At 38.0% G+C, this 24,854-nt stretch overlaps 1 protein-coding gene across 11 annotated transcripts in view; it reads left to right on the plus strand.

The window, feature by feature from the left end:
- Window positions 1-24,854, plus strand: part of RIMS1 (regulating synaptic membrane exocytosis 1) — a 467,913-nt gene that overhangs the window by 392,450 nt on the left and 50,609 nt on the right. The window contains exon 26 of one of the 11 annotated variants that reach the window (XM_068551600.1): window positions 10,621-10,856. The exons of the other annotated variants lie outside the window; for them this stretch is intronic. Coding sequence (XP_068407701.1) covers window positions 10,621-10,856 — 236 coding nt within the window. The remainder of the gene's footprint in view (window positions 1-10,620; window positions 10,857-24,854) is intronic. 11 annotated transcript variants of the gene reach the window in all.

Genomic DNA, 24,854 nt, shown 5'->3' on the forward strand with positions numbered 1-24,854 from the left:
GAGTCAAGCCTCTACTTGATAAATTTGATAAGGAGAAGACAGGAAAATTATAGGCCAAAATCTCTCATTAAAATAGACAAAAGGCCTCAAGCAAAATTTTAGCCAATTGAATCCAGATAGAGAAAGAGATCACTTTGTAAAATTCCATCTGTGGGATTTTTGGGCATCTTTGAACATCGGGGGTTTGGTCGACCTTGGTGGGGCCTCCCTGGAGAGCCCCTGTGGGTCGGGACCCAGCCAGGCTGGACATGATCTCGGGCACCGCAGGCCAGTGCTGCCTGCAGCGTCTGGTTAAAGGGAGGCTTCCGGTCTGTGTCACAGGGCAATCTATCTGTCGGTCTGTCTGTCTCTATCCATCTCTATGAGACAGAGAAATTTCGAGAGAGAGAATGAGAATACATTATGAAGACAACAGTTTTGTTCTGTAAGTGAGAGACTGGCTTAACATTATCTCTATGTAATTCATTGTAGAAGGAAAGAAAGAAATCCTCTGATCCTCTCATGATCACAGTAGACACAGAAAAAATTGTAATAAAGTTCATTACACGTATATGATAAAATATGTTAGTGAACTAAAAAGAGAATTTTCTTAAAATGATAAAGGTAATCTACCATAACCTTACAACAAGCATCATACTTCATAGGGAAATACTGAACACTTTCCCCTGAGTTCACTGAAGCCACTTTCACAACCTCTGCTCAACATTATTTGGATGGTCCTAGCCAGTGTTGGACCTGGCAGTGTGGCAGTAGAGCAAGGAAAAATAAATAAAAGCAATAAAGATTATAAATGAAGGACGTAGACTGTCATTATTCACAGTCTATATGATTGCACATATAAAAAACTCAAAAGAATCTGCCACAAAATTATTAGAATTAATAAGCGAATTTAGCAGTCACTAGATGCAAGGTCAGTATATAAAAATCAGTTGTATTTTTATGTACCAGCAACAAACATTAGGACATGAAATTTATAAAATACATCAATACAGTATAATCAGAAACATGAAATACCTAGGAATAAACCTAATACCTAATTAAACTAAGTAGAAAAATGAATTAGAAATAAACTGAATAAGTAGGAATAAATTAACAATATGTAAGTCCTCAATATGAAGAGTACTTACAGCCTCATATGTAAAGCCACAGTTGTGTGCAGGTGAAATTCAATAATTACACAGGGACAACTACTTCTAAAGGTCTGGCCGTTTGAAGGGATCGAATACAAATAGTGGTCTAACTCGAGTACATCCCCTTGGTTCTAAGTGATGCCTGCTATCAAAATAGGTCCACTAGATGTGCTTAGGAAATTTGATGCCATCTTGGTTATCAGTCAACAGGCCCAGAATTTTAACTCCTGGAAATTATGAGCTAGATTCCTGGGGATGGTCTCTTGATCAGCAAGTTCCTTTTGTATTGACCATTTGTGATTAGTAACTTGTGTATTGATCCAAACTAAAGTGTAGGACTCAAATAATTTGAGTTGACTTCTAGCATTTTTTGTAAACAGTGTAGTGAATTTGTGTGTATTACAACCATCTTTTAATACGCCTTAAATTACTTGTCCCTTTTTAGGCTTACTGTGGAATCATGACAGGCCTCTATGTTCTTTTGGTGTGTTGAAGATATAGAAATTGATTATAATTGTTTTTAAGCTAAATTTGTCATTAATTTAAGAGTGGGAATCGTCTTTACATAGTACCTCCTAGGCCTTTCCTGAAAGCATCCTTACTTTCTGAAGATGAGAAGATATTTCGGGCCCATATTTTTTCATTCTATTCCAAAATTTCATGCCGGCCACCTTACATTAGAATAAGGAACCAAAATCTGGCAACTAAAGGTGCAGATTTGATTGCTTATATGATTGATCCCTTGCATGTCTATGGGTAATACAAAGTCTTTTTTGTCTATTTTAGGGAACATGAGCTCATGATATTTCAATTTTATTTTATCAATCTTTAAAAAAAATTCTTGTTTGAAATGAGTTTCTACACTGTCTATTACCATCATTTCATTGATTCTACAATGCACACTGGTCTGTACTTTATCATATATGAAATCCATATGTATTTTACAATTGATGGCATGACATGGTTTAATTAGCAGCATTTTTCTTTCTTAAAAATCCATAAAAGAATGCTGTATCTTGATACTGATGACATAATTGATTTGATTCAGTGCGTATAGATTATCCTCCCACCTTTGCCATATTATGGTGAGTTTCGTCACACCAAGTCATATGTGTAATTTATAATTGGGCCAAAGCAATATCACCACCAGGCTTTCCTTGCAGCACCTACCAATATGAGGTCCCCCAAATTCTGCTGAAGTTCAGGATATGACCTTCTTCATTACCTGTAGTTCCAGGACCCTGTAAGCCATGGAACAAATACTAGACTGGTTCTCTGTGCAGCCTTTGTAGGTGTGTGGTCTACGTATGAAGTACAACTCTTGTCACTTAATGGTAAGCTGGCCCTCCCTGATTAAATAAAATTTGTTCTCAGCTAGATATTTAAGATCAATTAGTCATTTTAACAGAAAACTAAATTCTAATCTTGCATTAATGTAATATTTTTCAGTAAATGACTCATAGATCTTCCCTATTATATTATGAATATTTCCATCAAATAGAGATAGTTAGTCAAAGTTCTATTTTTTTGCTCTTTAGACTTGCTGTTTAAAACTACAATAAACCAGGTAAATAATTCACTTTTCCTCAAACCTTTGACAATTTAATGTGTTCACCCAAGTCTTGTCTTTTACTCTCCTCATTCATATTCCAGGTATTTTGCGGTAAGAAACAATTTCCTTCTTTTCCTTTGATAAATAAAAACACATCTACTACCTTGAATATGTCACATATTTTTGTCACTTTTCTCTAGTTTAGAATGAACCATCCACATTAACTGCAACTTTTAACGTAAGCTTCTATTCTGTAGAGAAAACTTGGAGGTAGATAACTGAGCATAACAGGCTGTCTGTCATATGCAAAGCAATGAAGCAGCCTAGCAAGTTACAGCAGACATAAGAAAACATCCTACAAACAACCCAATCAAAAAACGGGCAGAAGACCTAAATACACATTTCTCCACAGAAGACATACAGACATACAGATGTCCAGCAGGCACATGAAAAGATGCTCCGCAATCATTCTTTGCTAATTATTAGAGACCTGCAAATCAAAACTGCAATGAGGTGCCACCTCACACCAGTCAGAATGGCCATCATTTTAAAATCTACAAATAATGAATGCTGGAGAGGGTGTAGAGCAAAGGAAACCCTCCTGCACTGTTGGTGGGAATGTAAATTGGTGCAGCCACTCTGGAGAACAGTATGGAGGCTCCTTAAAAAAACTAAAAATAGTAACTACCATATGATCCAGCAATCCCACTCCTGGGCATGTATCTGGAGAAAACCATAATTCAAAAGGATACATGCACCCCAGTGTTCATTGCAGGATTATTTACAGTAGCCAAGACATGGAAGCAAGCTGAATGCCCATCCACAGACAGACGAATGGGTAAAGAAGAGGTGGTACGTGTACACAATGGAATATTACTCAGCCATGAAAAAGAATGAAATAATGCCATTTGCAGCAACAGGGATGGACCCAGAGATGATCATACTAAGTGAAGTAAGTCAGACATAGAAAGGCAAATATCATATGATATCACTTGTATGTGGAATCTAAAAAAAGAGATACAAATGAAACATTTGCAAAACAGAAATAGACCCACAGACCTAGAAAACAAACTTACGGTTACCAAAGGGGAAAGGGCAGGGGAGAGATAAATTAGGAATTTGGGATTAACATATACACACTACTATATATAAAATAGATAAACAACAAGGACCTACTGTATAGCACAGGGAACTATATTCAATATCTTATAATAACCTATAATGGAAAAGAATCTGAAAAAGAATATATATATACATATATATGTATAACTGAATCACTTTACTGTATACCTGAAACATTGTAGATTAACTATACTTCAATTTAAAAAACTTTAAAATAACTAAATAAATAAAAATAAAACATCCTTACAACCCACAGTATCCTATAAAGTTGCAAAAATGAAGATAAAGCTTTGCATCATCCAAAGGCAAATCCACTGTATAACTAATTAATCACTGGGATTACGTTTAAGCTGACACTCCAGCCAACTTAATTACTGTTGATATCAGAGTTTTTTCAGAACCATAGGTCAATTTATTTATTATGTAATTCTACATTTTCACAATCTTAAATGTTACTGGAAGAAATGTTAGCTTATCCAATAAGTAAAATCAATATAGAAAATATAGGAATTTCAGATTAACTAGTCTGTTCATGAGAAAACCAACCTAAATCTTAAACAATGAAATAAAATTTTGTGCTTGTATTACATACTACACTGATAAAATCTGGAATAAGACATAACGCTGTTTTTTTAAAATTTGAGTTATAATTCACATACCATAAAATTCACCTTGTTCAACTGTACAGTTCAGTGGTTTTCAGCATATTCACATTAGTTGTGCAACCATCACTGCTGTGTAATTCGAGAACATTTTTATCTTCCCCCAAAGAAACCTATAACCCTTTGCATCACGCCCCTTCCCCCTCCTTTAGCCCCTGGTGACCACTAATCCACATTTGTCTCTGGATCTGATATTTTATTTAAATGGAATTATACAGTATGTAGCCTTTGGTATCTGGCTTTTTTCATGGAGTATAATGTTTTCAACTTCATCCATGTTTGTAGCATGAATCATTCATTTTTATACGTGATAATATTCTATTGTATGGATGAACCACATTTTGTCTCCATTCATCAGTTGATGGGCACTTGGGTTGTTTCCTCTTTTTAACTGTTATGAATAATGCTGATCTGAACGTTCCTGTGTAAGTGTTTTATGGATATATGTCTTCAATTCTGTTGAGGATGTACCTAGGAATGGAATTACTGAGTAGTATGGCAACTCTAGTTTAATTTAACTATGTTTATGTTTAACCAAATTGCCAAACTCTTTCCAAAGCAGCTACATCATTTTACACTCCCACCAGCAGTGTATGAAGGGTCCAATTTCTTCAGAGTCTCAGCAGCACTTGTAGACATCTCTTTTTTACTGTAGCTGTCCTGTGCCTGCGAAGTGGCCTCTCATCGTGGTTTTCATAAAGCTTTTTTAAGTCAAATGTATCAAACTAGTTTGATATCTCAAAGGATTCACTTTGATTGTGGATTTAGATTCTTATATTAAAATTCTTTTGAGTTAGCCATTTCTTGAAAATGGATTTTTCTTGAAAGACAAGCATATTCAAAGTATTAGAAGTTCAGTTTCTTTTTTTCTCTGGGAATTCTTTAGTTAACTGTATGAGAATTATGTAAGTACTCATTGGTCTACGTAGATCAATCAGAACGGGAGCTCTGTTCAGTTAATATCTGTCTGCCCAAACCACTATCCCTAGGGTGCAGAGAAAGTAAGAGATTTTTTTCACCAATTGAAAAGACTTTTTTCTTATAAATTTATTTATTTTATTCATTTTTATTTTGGGCTGTGTTGGGTCTTCGTTGCTGCGCGTGGGCTTTCTCTAGTTGCGGCGAGCGGGGGCTACTCTTCGCTGTGGTGCGCAGGCTTCTCATTGCAGTGGCTTCTCTTGTTGTGGAGCACGGGCTCTAGGCGTGCGGGCTTCAGTAGTTGTGGCATGCAGCCTCAGTAGTTGTGGCGCACGGGCTTAGTTGCTCCGCAGCATGTGGGATTTTCCCGGACCAGGGCTTGAACCCGTGTCCCCTGCATTGGCAGGCAGATTCTTAACCACTGTGCCACCAGGGAGGTCCCGAAAAGACTATTTTTTAAACACAAAGAGAACTAGCAGTTTCAGTTTTATCAACTTTGACATAGACAGAAATTGACACAGAAACCTAACCCTAGAGTTTAAAGGGCTGTTCTTTAGTGTGGACAAGACATTTTCTTAAATGATGTGCACTTTTGTAGCATGCAAACGACCAGACATGCAAAAAGCCAAACAAAGAAGATTTTCTGTCATCCGTCACCCAGCTCTCAATTCATCCCTGAGGTCTGCCATCCAACAGATTTCATCCGAAGACGGATTCCCTATTGTTCCTGCTACTGGTGAGGAACGTATTATCCATCACAAACAGAGCAGAAGAAGAGACAGATTTACCAAGAACCAGAACCAGCAGCAAACAAAACAAAACCAGAGTCAAAAAAAGAAAAGAGAGACTGAAAGTAATGTTCTGTTGCCTCTTGATATTAAATCCAGGAGCCAGGAAAAGGCATCCTTGGGCTCAGAGCCTTCATGGGGCACCCTGCTCAGAGGTCCAGCAGAAGTCCATCTGGGCATTTTGATGGGACCTCCAACACTCTCAAAACATAATTCTCAAAATTAAAACATAATTGTTAGAAAAACAGATAGGAAATGTCAAAGTTTTAACTCATTAGTGAGAAAACTGACAGGGTGACAAGCTGGTTCCTAAGATGATGTACATATAGACATACATATATAGTCATTGAAAAAAAAAAGGGAATGCTGAAACATTATTCACTTCGATTCAAAACTGGATAATGTTCTCTACATCAGTAAAACCCTAACCTTGAAATTATCCTCACTACTAAGTAGTGGTTATTTGCCCCTTATCAGTTATCTTCAAACTAACATCTAACTTTCACAGAGTTATAAAATTTTGGGACCGTAATTATTATAAGAGTAAATAGTAAGTCAAAAAATGTTCCATTCCCCTAGAGAGTCAAATGCCCTTAGGCCCTTAGAGAGCTTATTAGTTAATCCTTAAACATGGCATTAACACGTAAGGCAATTTTTTTATTAATCTCATTTCCAAGTTTAGATATTTTTTTTTTCTTAACGGAAAGGAGGCATTTACTACTCTGAGCAACTGGGTGATTGGAGTGTCTTTAATGTGATACGGAAGTTTAGAGAAGGAGCAGTTTTTCCCTTGGGTTGAACACATTTTTGAGAGCCTTATCAGACAAACCCAAGCAGTTCACAAGTAGGTACGTAAATCTAGAGTTGAGGGCTGAGACAAGGTGGAGAGAAGCCCTGGGAATCAGCAGCACACAGAAGGATGTAAAGCTTGGGACCAGATGACACATCGAGGGAGCAGGTCTCATGTGGGGAATAGAGGTCAGGGTTGGGAGGGCTGAAGAGCTCCAGTGTTTAGTGGTGAAAAAGAATAAATGTCCAGCCAGGAGACACTAGGTGGGAAAATCTATGAGAATAAAGCATCTCAAGATCAAAAGAAGCAAACGCTTTGTCACATGCATGGTGTATGGAGAGGTCAAGAGGGTAAAGACTGAGAAACGACAGGATTTTGCTACATGGAATAATTGGTGACTTTGATGAAAGGAAAAGGCTATTGGGTGAAGCGGCAGGGACAAAGCCCGCTTCTGTTTAGTCCAGAAGAGAATAGACAGAGAGGACGTACAAACAACTCAGGTTCTTCAGCAAAAGGTCAGTAGCTAGGAGAGGGGGTGTCAAAGAAGAAAGGTGGGTTTTTCATTCGTTTGGTCTTTAAAGGTGGGTTATATCACAGTCTGTTTGTATAGTGAGAAATCACTTTTTTTAACTTCATCAGTTCACGGCAATGGGAGGAATGCTGCAAATGTTAGTGATGCATAAGGTGTGTGCTGATATAAACTATCCAAATCTTAACGTAACCGATACAAAATATATCAGAGGGCTAGGAGGCAGCAGTCATGCTTCTACAGAGACCTTGAATAGCTTTACAAGGCAGAAAGCTTTACAGTGCATCTTGAAGGATTCAGGCACATCTAAATGACAGGAATAGTCTTCCAGGCAATGGAAGCAGAACAAATAAAAGGCTAAGAAATAGGAGAGTAGAAGTAGATTTGTGCTAAGACTATGACCTTCACATTGATTTAATTAATCTGGCTGGTTAGACCCCCCTGCAAAACTCTCCCCTCAGTTAGGTAACAGAAGAATGGAAAATGCCCTAACACGTTCCACTTAAAATACGGTGTTCTAGATTCTTCAGGAAGCTATGCACTGTCCTCAGATCACATAAGAATACTTTTGAGCTTCTAAACAAAATATTTTATTTTTTGAGGAAAAATTGTGTCTTACTTATTCACAAAACGTTTTTTAACATAACTTCTTAATTCACCCCCCCCCAAATGGTAATCATTTGCTGTATAGATTTCTCTAATTTTTTTTCAGAATTTTTATTTGTTGACATTGTAGAACATTTCATGGCTGTAATTAAGTATCCATGAAAAAATTTGTGAATCTTCCTAGCTCATCTTGGATACATTTTCATAGTAGAACTATTATAGAAAACATTTCCCTGTTCTTTCAAACTTCTCTATAACCTAAACAACACTGTCTAAAATTTCACAATAGTTTTTTTTTGTGCAGTGATTTTTAAAATACAGATGGAGAGTTGTGATGTAATTCTGTTTTCACGGGAATAATGTGGAGAAAACAGTACATGTTAGTTTATCCATACTTTACTGTAAAGGTAAAAACAAGATCACCGAAGAGAGGTTTTCAATAACCACTGTGGTGAGTGAGATGACAAACTCGCAGGTGTTTGATTGAAGATGGATATTATGATGGTGAAATTGACCAAATCCTGTCATTTCTGTATATCCTTCAGCAGAATTGTGCTAGTAAAATAGTAGAAAAAGCAGGTACTAAGAGTAGACTTAAGGAGGGTGGCAGAGTTAGGAAACACATTCAAATAAATAGGTGAGAACACGAAAGAAATTGACCGTAATATTTATCCGGAAAGAAAGTCCACTAAAGTTGGGAATATAAACCCCACAGGAATCAGTGTTGAATTGGTCATCTATAAAACTGTCATCGTTACTGTTTGGAAAAGGAGACTGCATAAAATGCATAGCAAGATTACTAGGCTTGCAAATGGCTTTAAAAACTTTTGAGTTAATGAAAAGATGATTAGAATAAATTGAAAGAATATGAATACCTTATTATTGTCAGGTGAATGTTGACGTGGACCAATTCAAGAAACGCAGTGAGGGATTAAACATTCCAAATTATTCCTGTCAAATCAGGTCCCAGTTTCCATTCACTGTCGCTGAAGGGATCCTAAGGTCCAAAAAGTCTTGTCTTTTCCATGGATTCCGAGCCCCTGCACTAATTTTCCTTTCTACTGAAGCACTCATTGTGTATATGGCCACAAACATGTTACGTGATCCTAAGACTTTCTGTTTTATTGTTTCTAATCACATTAGGGTTTATTCTGATTTGCGTATGAAATGTCATCACTTAAAGGAGCTATATTCGGTAATATATTTCATTTTTCCAAAGAAGAAATATAGAAAATCAAGATGGTGGTAAAGGTCATGTGAGCCAGTTTTTGCAAATATTTTGAGGACGCATAAAATTAAGAGGGTCATTTCAGAGATATCAAACAGGCCTTTATTGGACCAAAAAGGGATAGTCTAAATGGATACTATAACTGCATATGCAGAGCAATTAAAAAGACTGGAAGAATCCTACCATCCCTGGCCACCTCCCCAGTTGCCTGCCCTACCTGTAACTCTGACTCACAGACACTCATGTAGTTTGGCAAATAGAAAGGATATTTTCCCTCAACCTTCTACGGTACCTGAAACTCTCAACAGTAATTTATTCATTTGGGAGAGAAGTACCGTGATCTATTCAGATAACCTGATGCAATCTCAGAACATAGGCAAGTAAGTTTTGCAGAAAAGAACAACAAAAAAAGGAACATCTGGACCCAGAGCCTGTGAGTTCGGAGAGTTGAAAGTTGAAAATGAGAGGAAACTTACGTGGAGGCGATGGTGCAGGAGGGGGTGAGGAAGGAGGAAGGAGAAGCAGGGCTTGTCTCCTGAACAGCATTTCCGAGACTCACTCAGCCTCGGATAGCAAAAGAGACGCCTCTTAGCTGGAATCCCAAAGAGAAACCAGAACAAACACTGGTTTCATTTTTTTTTTTTAACATATTTATTGGCATATAATTGCTTTACAATGGTGTGTTAGTTTCTGCTGTATAACAAAGTGAATCAGTTATACGTATACATATATCCCCATATCCCCTCCCTCTTGCGTCACCCTCCCACCCTCCTTATCCCACCCCTCTAGGTGGTCACAAAGCACCGAGCTGATCTCCCTGTGCTGTGCGGCTGCTTCCCACTAGCTATCTATTTGACGTTTGGTAGTTAAACCTTGTCCTGTGGCAAATTAAGAGTATCCATTTTGAACGATATTTTTTCCTCAGGAATGTGTATGAACTTTTCTCACTGATTGAACTGTTTTAGATTTTCTCTGAAAGTAACAGAGGAATTATTTATAACATTGGTCACTAATACCTCCCCATCTGTAGCCTCGGTTGCATTTCTTTTTACTATCTTCAAAGAGTTTATAGATGGCACTGCCTTGAAATGCTCTTGTTTCAAGGCACATCTGGTAAATAAATACTGGGGGCGGTGATGTGACCTTAGAATATTCATAGCTGTAGGACTACTACTCAGCCGGGTTTTCCCTCTAAAATTTTGCCTGGATTATTTCAAAGTAAGTTAGATTTAAAGTTTTGATTATGCTGACCTGTAATTTATGGATGCATATATGTTTTTACTTTGTAAATATAGTTCATTTACCCCTAAAATGCAAGGCAGACGGATGGGGACTTCAGGAAGAGCCATCACCAAGAGCACAAGCGTGAGTGGAGAGATGTACACGCTGGAGCATAATGATGGCAGTCAGTCGGACACGGCTGTGGGCACTGTTGGAACAGGTGGGAAGAAAAGGAGGTCCAGCCTGAGTGCCAAAGTGGTTGCCATCGTGTCTCGAAGAAGTAGAAGCACATCCCAGCTAAGCCAAACAGGTGAGTGAAGTGAATTCAACTTACACATCTCAAGTTCTCGCTGGAGAGACGAATGTCAACCTTCATGCAATGGCTTGGGATGGGATTGTACAGTGTATGGATTCTTCTTTACAAAGAACATTTGTTTCTCTGTTTCTGGAAACCTGTTCCATGTGTGGGTTTTTGTTTTTTTTTTTTCTGTACAGCTGTCTAACCAGGTATCATTTGTCAGTCCCTAAAGTGGTCAGGTATATTGTGAAAAAAAAAAAAAAGCCACGTTTACAAATATGCAAGGAAATGCAAAGAAGTGTTAAAGAACCAAATTGATGGAAATGCAAGAAAAGCAACAGGATTCTCCTTTTCAAAATGTTCCATAATACAATTACTTCTAATTTAGGCTATCTCCATATTGTTTTAGAAAAGAAGGTCAGTTGTGCAACTTGAAATACAGTCCTCAGGGGGCTGTGTGAATGTAATAATTGAACTGTGACTGTTCTATTTTCAATGCAAGTAAAAACCCAGCAGTTATTTTTACTTTTCAAAAATGGGTCAGTGGATTCATGCAAAGAATAATGTCAATACAAATTTGAGTTTCAAACATTTTCTACTGCTTATAAATCTTAAAAGCTTTATATCCTCAAGGTATATAGAAAAAAGCAAACAGAAGGGAGGATGATTATTTGTGTATTATCAAATACAAAAAACTGCCTAAAATTATATAACATTTGATCATACATGTTAGATAATTCATTACTAGGCTTAGCCTTACGGAAAATTGAAGGTAAGTGAAATATTGAACTGATTTAAATTGTCAGCACCTGTTTCTCCTGCCATACTCTTCGTTCCGTTTATTGTTCCTTAAGAGTGAAAGTCTTGGCACAAAATTTACTTAGACTAAAAAACTTCCATGAAATCCTTTTTATAGTTAACTTGGCATCCTGGAAAGTACATTTTTTTTTTTGAATTTTACAATTTTATTTTTTTATATAGCAGGTTCTTATTGGTTATCCATTTTATACATATTAGTGTATACATGTCAATCCCAATCTCCCAATTCATCCCACCACTACCCCACCCCCCTGCCGCTTTCCCCGCTTGGTGTCCGTACATTTGTTCTCTACATCTGTGTCTCTATTTCTGCCCTGCAAACCGGTTCATCTGTACCATTTTTCTAGGTTCCACATATATGTGTTAATATACGATATTTGTTTTTCTCTTTCTGACTTACTTCAGTCTGTATGACAGTCCCTAGATCCATCCACGTCTCTACAAATGACCCAATTTCATTCCTTTTTATGGCCGAGTAATATTCCATTGTATATATGTACCACATCTTCTTTAGCCATTCATCTGTCGATGGGCATTTAGGTTGCTTCCATGACCTGGCTATTGTAAATAGTGCTGCAATGAACATTGGGGTGCATGTGTCTTTTTGAATTACGGTTTTCTCAGGGTATATGCCCAGTAGTGGGATTTCTGGGTCATATGGTAATTCTATTTTTAGCTTTTTAAGGAACCTCCTTACTGTTCTCCATAGTGGCTGCATCAATTTACATTCCCACCAACAGTGCAAGAGGGTTCCCTTTTCTCCATACCCTCTCCAGCATCTGTTGTTTGTAGATTTTCTGATGATGCCCATTCTAACTGGTGTGAGGTGATACCTCATTGTAGTTTTGATTTGCATTTCTCTAATAATTAGTGATGTTGAGCAGCTTTTCATGTGCTTCTTGGCCATCTGTATGTCTTCTTTGGAGAAATGTCTATTTAGGTGTTCTGCCCATTTTTGGATTGGGTTGTTTGTTTTTTTAATATTGAGCTGCATGAGTTGTTTATATATTTTGGAGATTAATCCTTTGTCCATTGATTTGTTTGCAAATATTTTCTCCCATTCTGAGGGTTGTGTTTTCGTCTTGTTTGTAGTTTTCTTTGCTTTGCAAAAGCTTTTAAGTTTCATTAGGTCCCATTTGTTTATTTTTGTTTTTATTTCCATTACTCCAGGAGGTGGATCAAAAAAGATCTTGCTGTGATTTATGTCAAAGAGTGTTCCTCCTGTGTTTTCCTCTTCCTATGTTTTATAGTGTCCGGTCTTACATTTAGGTCTCTATTCTGTTTTGAGTTTATTTTTGTGTATGGTATTAGAGAATGTTCTAATTTCATTCTTTTACATGTAGCTGTCCAGTTTTCCCAGCACCACTTATTGAAGGGACTGGAAAGTACGTATTTTAAATTATGCCTTCTACTGGACAAAGTGACAAATAAATTAGAGATAAGGAATTTTGAGCCATTCAGAAATTGAACTAGTGCACACAGCTGTTTATCAAAACAGAGGTTTGTCTCTCTGAAAATCACAGGATTAGAATGGCCCTCGATTAGCCAGCATTTCTGGTAGTAATTCCTCTCCGCCATCCCATGGGGATGAGCTATTCATTGTGAAGGGGAATCATTTGTCTTCCTTGGGCTCAGGTTTCTTCCTTAGGAGTAGGAGTTGTTTTTCATTTCTTTTACTTGTTTTGTTTTTGATGGTGGTGCTTCTTGGTTTGTAATGTTGGTACAATACGTGATGCTTTCCAGTGTGGGGTGTGGATGGACTTTCACCACCAGATTTCAGATTACTTTATCACTTGGATGATATGGAGATTCTCTTTGATGTCCTTTTAGGGAACCAGGGTTTCCTGCAGGTTCGGGGATGGCTTATCTTCTTCCCCAGCCTCCACAGTCTGTCTCTTCTCATTTTTCCTGATAATTAGTTCCCTCTCTATCTTTCCCTGGTTGAGTAGAATTACATTTTCTTAGAATAAAGCAAAGCAATAATTAAACATAAGAACTATACCTGAGGCACAGCTTTGTAGGTAATAGATTCAAATGATTGTCACTGAAACACTCAGCCCCTTTGCTTTGTTAGTTTAAATTTTATTCCAGTTACAGGCATTGCTGAATTTCGAATAATACCTACCTTCCCAAAAGTTGCATTGCTAGTAACGTGCATGGAATACCCCACTTTCAAAGATTAGGTTGCAATGTACAGGAGTGAAAAGGATTACAAAGCCAAGATAACAAAATAGTTCTAGCCCAACGTGACTCAAGGAATAAACTCTGACTTGCTCTCTGGGGCTCGGCTTGCCTGTTTATTGGGTGGATTGGACTGAAAGTCCTCCTCTGAACTTTCCAGGTATAAGAGTTTACGTTTCTCTTTCTACATCATAATTGTACCTTTTATTTGATAACCTGTTTTCTCATTCTTCTTGATCTTCCCAAAGTAAGTGACCAATGTTGACAAACCTCAGTTATCACTGCTCTTTATTTCACTGGATGCCCTGGTTTTTCTCCCTATTCCTTCTTCTACAAGTGATTTTTCCCCCTTTATCAATGATTATGTGTCCTCTCTCCTGTGAAGAGTCACGAAAATTCAGAATTCTCATTCTAAGAAATCTTGTTTTTTATTACTTCAGCTTTTGCATGTGATCATCAATCTGTATTCCAATTCGTCCTCGCCCAAGAAATATTCCTTAATTTTAATTTCCTATAAGAAAGCCTCTTGGATGGCCTACTTTAAACAAGCATAGCACTGTCACAAATCTGAATTTCCAACCCTTCCTTTCAGTAATACCACAGTTTTTGTAGTTACGAACCCTTAGAAGAGTTTTCTACTTTAAAAAATTTTAACTCAACTCTCTCTTCCCCAGGCCCGTCATCCCAGAGAAAACTATGTGATATTTGTCCAATTTTAAGAAACACTAATATAATTGATTTAAATGTCTTTAGTGTGAAGTGAATCCATTAATCGCAAACTGGTGAGGCTTTTCAGGGGGCCTTCTAAATGCATGGATAATTAAGACAGATTTTTAAAAATTTATTTTATTGGAGTATAGTTGATTTACAATGTGTTCATTTCTGCTGTACAGCAAAATGATTGTTTTTATATATGTATGTATATTATATATTCTTTTTCATATTCTTTTCCATTTGGTTTATCACAGGGTATTGAATATAGTTCCCTGTGCTATACAGTAGGACCTTGTTTTTTATCCATCTTATATATAATAGTTTGCATCTTGTAGCCCCAAACTTCCAATCCATCCCTCCCCCACCGTCCCCTTGGTAACCACAAGTCTGTTCTCTGTGTCTGACTCTGTTCATTTTTTTGTAGATAAGTTGGTTTGTGTTATATTTTAGATTCCACATGTAAGTGATATCATATGGTATTTGTTTTGCTCTGACTTCACTTAGTATGATCATCTCTAAGTCCAGCCATGTTGCTGCAAACGGCATTATTTCATTCTCTTTTATGGCTGAGTAATATTCCATCGTGTATATGTACCACATCTTCTTTATCCATTTAACTGAGACAGATTTTCTAATGGTGTCAATTAATCAAAGATTGGGAAGAGGCAAACAGCATTGCTTATCTATTAAAACAAGCTGGGTGTTCTATGGAATAGCATGTATTATGTTTAATGCAAATGTTTACTTGTGCTTAATGTAAAAAAAGACTTTAACTAAAGGCTTCTCCGGCGATGAGTCTCAGATCCACCCCATGCGCCCTGGATTATGGGCTCTGTCTCCTCTGCCACACAGATGATAGATAATCAGGAAAACAAGAAGCATTTAGAAATAATGCTTAACCAGCTCTGTTTAAAATGGGAGATTTCAAGCACATCGCTTTTCTGTTTTTGTTTTCAGATAGCCACAAGTTTGCTCACGGAGTATATTTGATTCTTTGTTCAAAATAATAAGTAAAATTTATTTCCGAAACTTGAAAAGCATCGTAAACTGTATATACATATATATTTATATAGTAAATTACATATGTGATATATAAATGTATAAAATTTACCTTGCTTTTCTATGTAATTTGTTGGGTTCTTCAATATATTTACTGTGCTTTTCAATTATATATAATTATTTATGTGGAATATTCCAATTATCAATAACATTAATATTTTAAAGTCACCTTTACCACAGTATTTATTCATAATGAAAGTAGGAATAAATTTGTTCATATATTTTTTAACTAGGAGAGTGACAGAAACAGGAAAGTTTCCAAAAATGCTACTGCTGGTAAATGGCTTCAAGCAATCAAGCACATAACTCAAAACCTGTTCAGTACACAGCTACTGAATTAGATTGAAAAGGGCATGAGGTATGGAAGGAGAGGGAAATTTTAAGAAAAAGCTTCTGATCCAGGAGCTTCTTGGGACTGAATGAAGCTCTGGGTAAATGTAGAGCCAGGCTTTAGGGTGTGAGGGAGGTTTTAGCCTTTGTTGGTTTAGATGCCCGGCCTGTATACTGTGAGGTTTGCCTCACTATGAATGAAGGCTTTATTGAGAACAATCATCCCTACATACACCCTTGTAATTACCTACAAATAAAGATAATTATGATAATAAGTTATCCTAAGAATGATAAGTATTCATGTGTCTAAGTGACTAAAACCAATAGATTTGCATTTCTAGGGCAGTTTCCATGTACCCGTTAAGTTATACGTGTACACGTGTGTGTGTATAACTTCCCTCCACGACTGATCACAAAAAAATCGTGATTAGAACTTTTAGCTTTTTTGAAGAAAACAACTATAAATGTAAAAGCATCATTAGCACTATAGGCTAGAAATTACTTCATTTACTTTATCTCATATTGTTGAAGAACTGTATCTCCAGGATTATACCAGGGACAGTGGGTGTTTCAAAATTAGAAGTATCATCCCCGATGGAAGGAAATCATTCACACTTGAAATAAACAAGAATCAAAGAACTAAATAAGAAAATGTAAAGCCAAATGCCAAACATAATAAAACCCGGTGTACCAAAGGAAGTGGGAAGACAAATTGGTTAAAGGTCTAAATTTCCCAGGATAAGAGCACATGCAGAATTGGGAGCTAACTGTAGCCTAACCATTTAATATAATCATTATTTATTATATCATTAACAGCTGATGATACTTTGTTAAGTAGATTAATATCATTTTTTCCTACATACTGGCAGAATTTGGGTAGTTGTGCACTGATTAAATTATGGAAAGTGTTGCAGGACTGTGTTATACTGTCAAATAATTAAGAGTCAATTATCATGTACTAAGAACATACTAAAAAATCACTTCTAAAACAAAGCATACTAAAAAAATCTTTCTTTAAGAATAGATATTTTGTGCCTTTCCAACATTTCCCTCCGTCCACATTTCTTTTTCCCCTGTCCAAATCCTTTCCTTCAAGACCTGCTCAAGATCTTCTAAGTCATCCCCTGTTATTTCAAGATTTTCTAGTGTCTCTTTTTCCTCTGAATGCCTATAGATCCTGACTTCACTGTCAACTTGCTGCAAACACAGACATTTTGGGGCCACTCCCATGAGCAAGGTAATAAGGATATAATGGTTAAGGAAAAATATCCCACATGGACACAGATTAAAAAAAAAAAAAAATTTCAGTGACTTGAAAATGATTCAGTGTCCCTCTGAGTAGAGGAATCTGAGTCTATATATAAAAATACCTTCCAGCCATGTTACCTTTCTGGTATATTCTTCCTCTTGTCCTGTGTTACACCAGGGTGTGTGGAGCAGGGCCCAGGTCCCTACAGGCTCCACCGGCTCTAGAGGCCCGGCTAAGCCTTCTTCTGCCCTCCTGATCTGGCACATTTAGCATCATCTGTTCTAGGGTTTAGGCATTTACAAAAGACTGAAGATTTACCGGTGCCTTCCCGCTGCCCTGTTTTCCTGCAGGAATCCCTGAATCAGGGAAGCATAAAATAATTTTGTGGAAATTATTAAGAGGCTAATAATTTTGTGGAAAGGAGAAAAGCACAAATAGGTATTTCAATAAATTTTCAACCCAGCCTATGAGCACAGTTTGGCTGAAGCAAAGGTGTATGAAAGGGCTGTCATGGGAAATACATTTAGGAAAAAAGGTTGGGGCCAGGTCTTAAAAGCCCTGTAAGGGTCTCCGCTCAGTGTTTGATGGAGAACTTTTAATGGAGAGGATAGAAGAAAGGAAGCTGTGTTCCCAGAAGCTCAAGTGGAAGCAAGATGTGCAAAATCGGTGAGGAAGCAGAAAGGTCAGGGTGAGGCTAATGGATGAAATGAAAAAACGTGACGTGGGTGGAGAGGGAGCCATGGAGATAGACATGGATGAGCTTATTCAGAAAAAGGCGGGGCCTGAATGAAGAGAGGACAAGGCGAGATGCTCACATTCATGAATAACTGGTGAGGGAATGGGAGGGCCGGGTGCAGGATCCAGGAAAAGAGGGAGTGAGCAGAGAGGAGCAGAAACAGATCCCAGGGGGGAAAGGATTTCCCAGAGTGGCTGCTTAATCCACAGAAAGACGGAAGAGGCCGGGGAGGGAATAAGACCACTGGATTTGGGGCCAGAAGGGTCGCTCCTGGCATCAGTCTGCCTGGAGCCGTGAGGAAGGATGGGTGTGCCTCAGTGTGGAACGACCCACCAGGGGTGGAGCCTCCTCCTCTCCCCATTCGGTCCTCATTCCCCCTGGGACCATCGTCTCAGAGACTTGGGATGGGGCTCTTGTCCTGGGTGGGAGCCCACGAGGATGGGGCTGGAGGGTCTACAATGGGATAGAGCGAGGGCTCCCCCGCCACCTTATTCAGATGGATGGGGCTGGGAAGATGCCTAGACAGGCAACTGTTATGAACGTGTCTTCAGAAAACATTCAAAGGAAAGAGCTCAATGTGAACAGTCTGTCTTTCATTCATTCTACCAGCATTTCTTAAGTATTTTTCATGTACCAGACTCTGTAATTGAGGGGGTATTAGGAGTAAATAAGGGGTGGGGCTGTGTGTGCGCACTTGTGTGTCTCAGAACAAAGGGGATCTGAGTGTTCTTCCGGGATGACGTGTGGAAGGAGCACCTCTAGGTGAAGAGGTGGAAAGATGCAAGATACAATACAAAGAAGTTTAAGGAACGGAGCAAAATCCCAAAGAGCAAAGGAGTTAAGGACGCAGGGTTATTCTTGGAGAGAGGGAAAGATGGTTCTCTCCCTGAGTTGATAGAAAAGAGGAAATGTTGAGATCCAGAGGCATACTGCAGTGGAGTCCTGGAGCCGAGGGAGCGCGTGTCAGGGCGATGCGGATGGGGAGAGAGGGTGCAGGATGAAGAGCGTGGTAAGACATCCATTGGTGTGATTAAAGTACAGCCGAGCCACGCCCACGTTCCCCCTGAGTTTGGATGATGCAAAATCTCTGAAAGTAGCTTTAGGAACACCTACCGGGGTCCGTGTCACCCCTGCAGGTGTCTGGTTCATCTTGGCTCTTCTTATGTCTTTCAAGTCATTCCCCAACTTTCTACATCGCCAAGTCCTCCCAGGATTTCTGAGATCATCGTGGAGTCTTTGAGATCATGGATTCTGAGATGAGATTTGCTTAGATCTAGACTCTTGGGCTCACGTTTGGAAGTTCACCTGTCTGGAGCTGCCGTCTACTCCTTACTTTGACTCTTTCCATTGTGAAATTTAGTCTCTTTGCAGAAAATGAAAGCCCTGCCTGTGCTCTTATCTATTGTTATTCCCCCTTCCCAAGGCAGCCAGCAGATCTTTTTCTTACTCTTACTTAGAATATGGGTCTAAAAGACATTTTTTTTTTTTGCTTTGGCAATTTATCTCAAGGAAATTATTTCATTTTAATCATGGGGATGAAACATTTCAGAAGGGCCATAGAGTGTTGAAAACTATATAGATAGAGTTCATTATCCTACAAGATTATATAGGCAAAAACATAAGCATTCTAAGAGTTTTAGCTAGACTTATGGATATTTGATTTCAAAATAGCTTAATAAGGGTTAGTGAATTTCCAAGGCATATCTCTAACTTTTCAAGATGAAATCACAAATAGAAACTAACAAAAATGCCCTTGTTCCACTGTGAAGAAAAGAATAATATACGTAAAACTCTGACTGTAACCCACTTACACCTAAAGGGATAGTGCTTGAATAAGCTAATTCTCCCATGAGTTCAAGACATTATTTTTAAATTTACATTGTCCTTAGGCAATAATCATTTCAAGAAAATGTCCAAGATTTTAAATCCTCTTCTGCTGATCTTTTTTCAGTTTTCTTCCTCAAAGTCTCACAGTTAAGGCAAGTCAGAAAATAAACCAAGTGAGCGCCAGCTTGGACCTCGTACTTTCTTTACCTTGAGGAAATGATTGTCTTAATTTGCCTTAGGACTTGTTTTTAATCTTTCCAACCAATCCAATTTACCAAAATGTTCTATATATTTTAAATCTAGTGCTTCTTTGTGCCGGCTCTCTGACTGTCCCTTTGCACAAGTAATTGCACAGCTGGCGGGAAGGGGGGTTACAGTGATCTTTTTGAACATTGTAAGAAAAGTTTTCTTGGCTCCATTGATTTTAACAACGGAAGCAAAAAATTTTTACAAAGGATGGGTGCCCCCCAAAAGTTGCAGAAACTGAACGCTACTGTGGATGAAAATCTTCTGAAATCGAAATTCCTTGTCTGTGCCTCATTTATTTGATTCATTTAATAGTACAAGGAAAACATTCTAAGGAACATCATGTTTCATGTTCTTTGTTTCCTGAACGCACAATTGTGGTGCCAGAAGTGATTCTCGAGTCTGCAAAACCATCAAATGAATGTAAGCACAGGTTCTTTTATTTACCGTTGCTGTCTGGCTTAGGAATTCACTACTGTTAATAGAGATTTAATGCAGCTAAAGTAACTCATCTGCTCAAGAGATGCCCTAATAAGGATTAGTATTTTCAAACATACGCCAGCTGCTCTATTTTTGTTCTTTTCCTTGCTCTGAACTATAAATTTTGAATGTGGCTACTATGTAGATAGACTTTTAGTTTGGTTTGGCGGAAAAAAAAAAATTTATTTGAGTGGCATTAATTTTTATAATAATTTGGATTTTAGGATTTGGAGGAAGAAAGGAAACACATTTATTAAGTGACTTCAAAGCACAATACTGAGTATTCAAATAATTATATATGGTGATAATTCTTGTTAACTGTACTAAGATAATGTTTAAGCATGAGATCAATTTCAGAATGGGTGTTTTAAAACATCTCAGGTAGCTTAAATGTAGCAGGAAATGTGTCTGATTATTCTTCCAGCAGATGACCGATTTCAGTGCATCCTCATTTAATGCAGACTGCTTTTCAATAAAGATTTTTTGGTTGCTTTATTTTACTAATGATTTTTCCAGAGTTTTAAACACAGAAGAGTAAAAAGAAGATCTATCAAACTCCTGCAATATCACCACTTATTGCAAATTCACTGGGAAAATATTAGTATATTATTAGCTAATCTTTTTATGCATTGTTACTATTAATATTGATAAAACCATCAACAATCAAAACTATTATTTATTAATCACCATCTGCCAGCTGGTGTTTTAATTATTTTGCATGTATTAATTTCTCTAGTTCTCAAAACACAGCCATGAGACACTATTATTAATATTATTGTCACTTTACAGGTTCCATGACTCGTCCGAGAACACACAACCCTTAGAAGTCAAGTAGAACTTATGTTTGTAACCACTTCAGTGTAATCTCATTCAACTGCATGGACACACAGAGAGATACCTTTCTTAGGTAGCTTTTTAAAGACAATCGTAGGTTCATAATATTTCATTTTGTTCTATGATAATGCCTTTTTTTTTACTTTTAAAAAGCATGTATATAGGACAACCACTTAGGATATCATTGCAGAAGGCTTGTCCGGAGTGGATTAGGAAAAAGGTGGATGAGTATAAAAGGAATCACAGTGCTCTGTATCCAGGGGTCGTGGGGAGGGGATTTCAGAGATAAGAGTGTGTGATGTCGCCCTTTACTGAGAGAGCAATTGCCAGGAAAGGACGTTATTTGTCACTTCTGGCCAGGTTGCAGTGGGACAGTGGTTGGGAAGGTTTTTTAGGCAATTGGGGATCATCAGCGTATAAATGGCAACTGGGGTCAGTGAATTTGCTTAGGAAGGAGGTGCAGAATATAAGGAAAGAAGATCTAGAAAAAAAACAGTGGAGGGTCTTTCTGAGCCTCAGTTTCCCAACTATGAAATGGAATAATAAACCGTACCGACCTCAGAAGATTGTTGTGAGGATTAAATGAACACGTATGGCAATAGTTTAGCAAAGGACCTGGCGTATAAGAAGGGCTCAGTAATAATAATTAGTGATTTCAATTAATTAATTAATCTGAGAAACCAAATACAAAAGCAGTAGGTAAAGAATAGTGGTAGTGGCATCGCTCGTAGGGCGGTGAGTTCTGATTGGTGCTTCCGAAGCTCCTCCTGGCAGGTCCCCCTCTGAGGACCCAGTGAGGTCGTCAGCCCCACCTCAGGGAACCGCACAGGGTCACACACAGCACACTTTGCACACCCTGAGGTGTCCCAGCCGCGCGGGCCTGACCTGCAAGGCCTGCTCCAGGACCTCTTCCCTCTGCCTTGTTACCTAGCCTTTTCTATAGGAGGCCTGGGGTCAGCAAACTCTGGCCCAACGCCTGTTGTTTTTTTAATGGCTCTTGAGCTAAGCATGATTTTTATGTTTTTTCAAATGGTTGGGAAAAATCATAATATTTTGGGACCCATGCAAATGATATGAGGTTCAATGTTGGTGTCCATAAATACAGTTTTATTGAAAATCATCCAGGCTCATTCGTGTATGTGTGGTCCATGGCTGCTTTGTTGCTCCAAAGGCAGAAACCGTATGGCCCGCACAGCCCAAAATATTAACTCTCTGGTCCTTTAAAGAGAAAGTTTCATGACTTTTACGCAGGCCCAAGAAGTTAGTGCCTGTAGTACAGAATGCAGATGGTTCTATTAGAGAACAAGGATCATTCCTGTAGCTCACTGAACACTTGCCCTGCATCTCAGAGGCAGTGGTTAATTTACACTACTACCAGGAATTTTGATTTTTTTCCTTATAGAGTTTTTTTCCTGTAGAGTTTACATTTATACCACGAACCCATCAATAACATCTCTCATTAGACAAAATGAGTCTCCCGAATGAAGGCGTATCCCCCCAAGGATAAGAATCTTCACCTCTTCAGCCTTGCCCTAAAAAGTGATCCCTGACTTAGCTGCTGACACAAAGTAGTAAAAGCACTTTCCCTCAAAAGCACTTCATTTTCCCAGTTGGGAGCTCAGGGACTTTTTCATTTCACTGGTGATTACACGCCCAACGTTTAGCGCAAAGCCTGGCCTGGGCACACAAAGATTGTCTGAAATGAATGAAACTTTGGAAAGAGTTTTCTGTGTTGTGTCTCTTTCCTCACAAGCTGCTGAGTCCCCCTCACACTCCAGTCTGAATTATGCCCACCCAGTTTCCCCAAACTGTTCTTGCCAAGGTCACGGAAAGGCCATAGGCCTGAATTTGATTTGGAGAAAATTTAACTTACAGTATAGGTCACAGGTATTCTGCAGGAATAAACCAAGGAGATGTGTATAATAGAAAAATATTGGTAAAGATGTTTATTTTTTATTTGACACGAGTAAGTGATTCTCTCACATGTGTCACTTCATTTCTGGCAATGCTCCAGCCAGACTTCCCTTCCTTGAGTTCATAAAATACGCCTTAAAGCCTCCTTCTTTGCACCGTTACAGGTGCTGGAAAGTTCTTTTATTTTTTTAATTAATTTTTATTGGAGTACAGTTGATTTACAATGTTGTGTTAGTTTCTGCTGTACAGCAGAGTGAATCAGTTACACAGGTACATATATCCACTCTTTTTTAGATTCTTTTCCCATGTAAGTTATTACAGAGTATTGAGTAGAGTTCCCTGTGCTATACAGTAGGTCCTTGTTGGTTATCTATTTTATATATAGCAGTGTGTATGTCAATCCCAGTCTCCTAATTTATCCCTCCCCTCTTTCCGCCCCTGGTATCCATAAGTTTGTTTTCTACATCTGTAACTCTGTTTCTGTTCTGTAAATAAGTTCTTTTGTAGCATTTTTTTAGCCTGTCAAAATCCTTCTCTGCCTTCAAGCCCTACCCAAATCCCAACTTCCTCTCAGGGCTAAAAGTTATCTCTGAACTCCTGTAAGACTTCTTTGGTTCTCCTGTGGTGCTGTTTAAATACTTTGTGCCCCATAAGTGTCTGTGGGAGTCTCATCACAAGACGAACTTCAGAGCCACCCCAGGGCAGTAATCATGCAGCAGGTATGTTTTGCTGCCACACAGCCTGATGCCTTTAATTCAGGAGGCTCTTGGTAGACGTTTATTGGATGGACGTGATGCTTGCTCAATCAAAACATCATGCTCAGATGGTGACTAATTGGTCCTTTAGGATTGCAGCCTGCTATTTTCAGTGGGTAAATTTCACAGGCAATTTTTCTTCTATGTTGGGTTTTGTTATTTTTAGGAAATCCATACATCTCTTTTTTAATAAGTAGAAGTGATTTTTCTATGATTTTTCCACCTCCCTTTCCCTTTCTTTCTCTTCTTGGCTTATACATCACTTCAGAAGCACCTAGACATAGATCTGGATACATTTTACTGGGTAATTCCACCTTTTTGCTTTCAAGTTTTAATCCTTCTATAAACAACAACAGATAATTATCATTTGAAGGTTTTGAGACAGTGAATGAATTGTTGTGATGGTAACTTCTTTACCTTTACAGTAAAAGTCAAATAAAGTACCATTTTATTAGAAAATTACTGAGAGACAAAAATTTGCATTGATGATTTATAATGACGCTACAGTTTTCAACACCCTCTCGTGTATATCACTTCATTTAATAAAGGTCTGACCTTTAACCTTGTGAAAATACTTAGGTAAGAAATACAAAGATGTCCATTTTTTTAGAAATCTGTCTTTTAATGGGGATGGAAACAGAGGATCTTTCTGCATATAATGGACCTACCATAACTACTTTGCAAGTCAGCTAGTGAATTCTTACGTGGAAAATAAAACTTCTAATATTGGGCCAGTACATTGTGATACTTATTATAAAATCATTTACATTGTAAGGATTCTTTTCCTTTAACTAAAGAATGTGTACACGCGATGATTAGTCACAGTTGTAGTGAGGCTTAACAGACTTTATACTCTAGGACTGCGT

Source organism: Eschrichtius robustus, chromosome 9, assembly GCF_028021215.1.
Source record: "Eschrichtius robustus isolate mEscRob2 chromosome 9, mEscRob2.pri, whole genome shotgun sequence".
In the NCBI taxonomy this organism is placed as follows: domain Eukaryota; kingdom Metazoa; phylum Chordata; class Mammalia; order Artiodactyla; family Eschrichtiidae; genus Eschrichtius; species Eschrichtius robustus.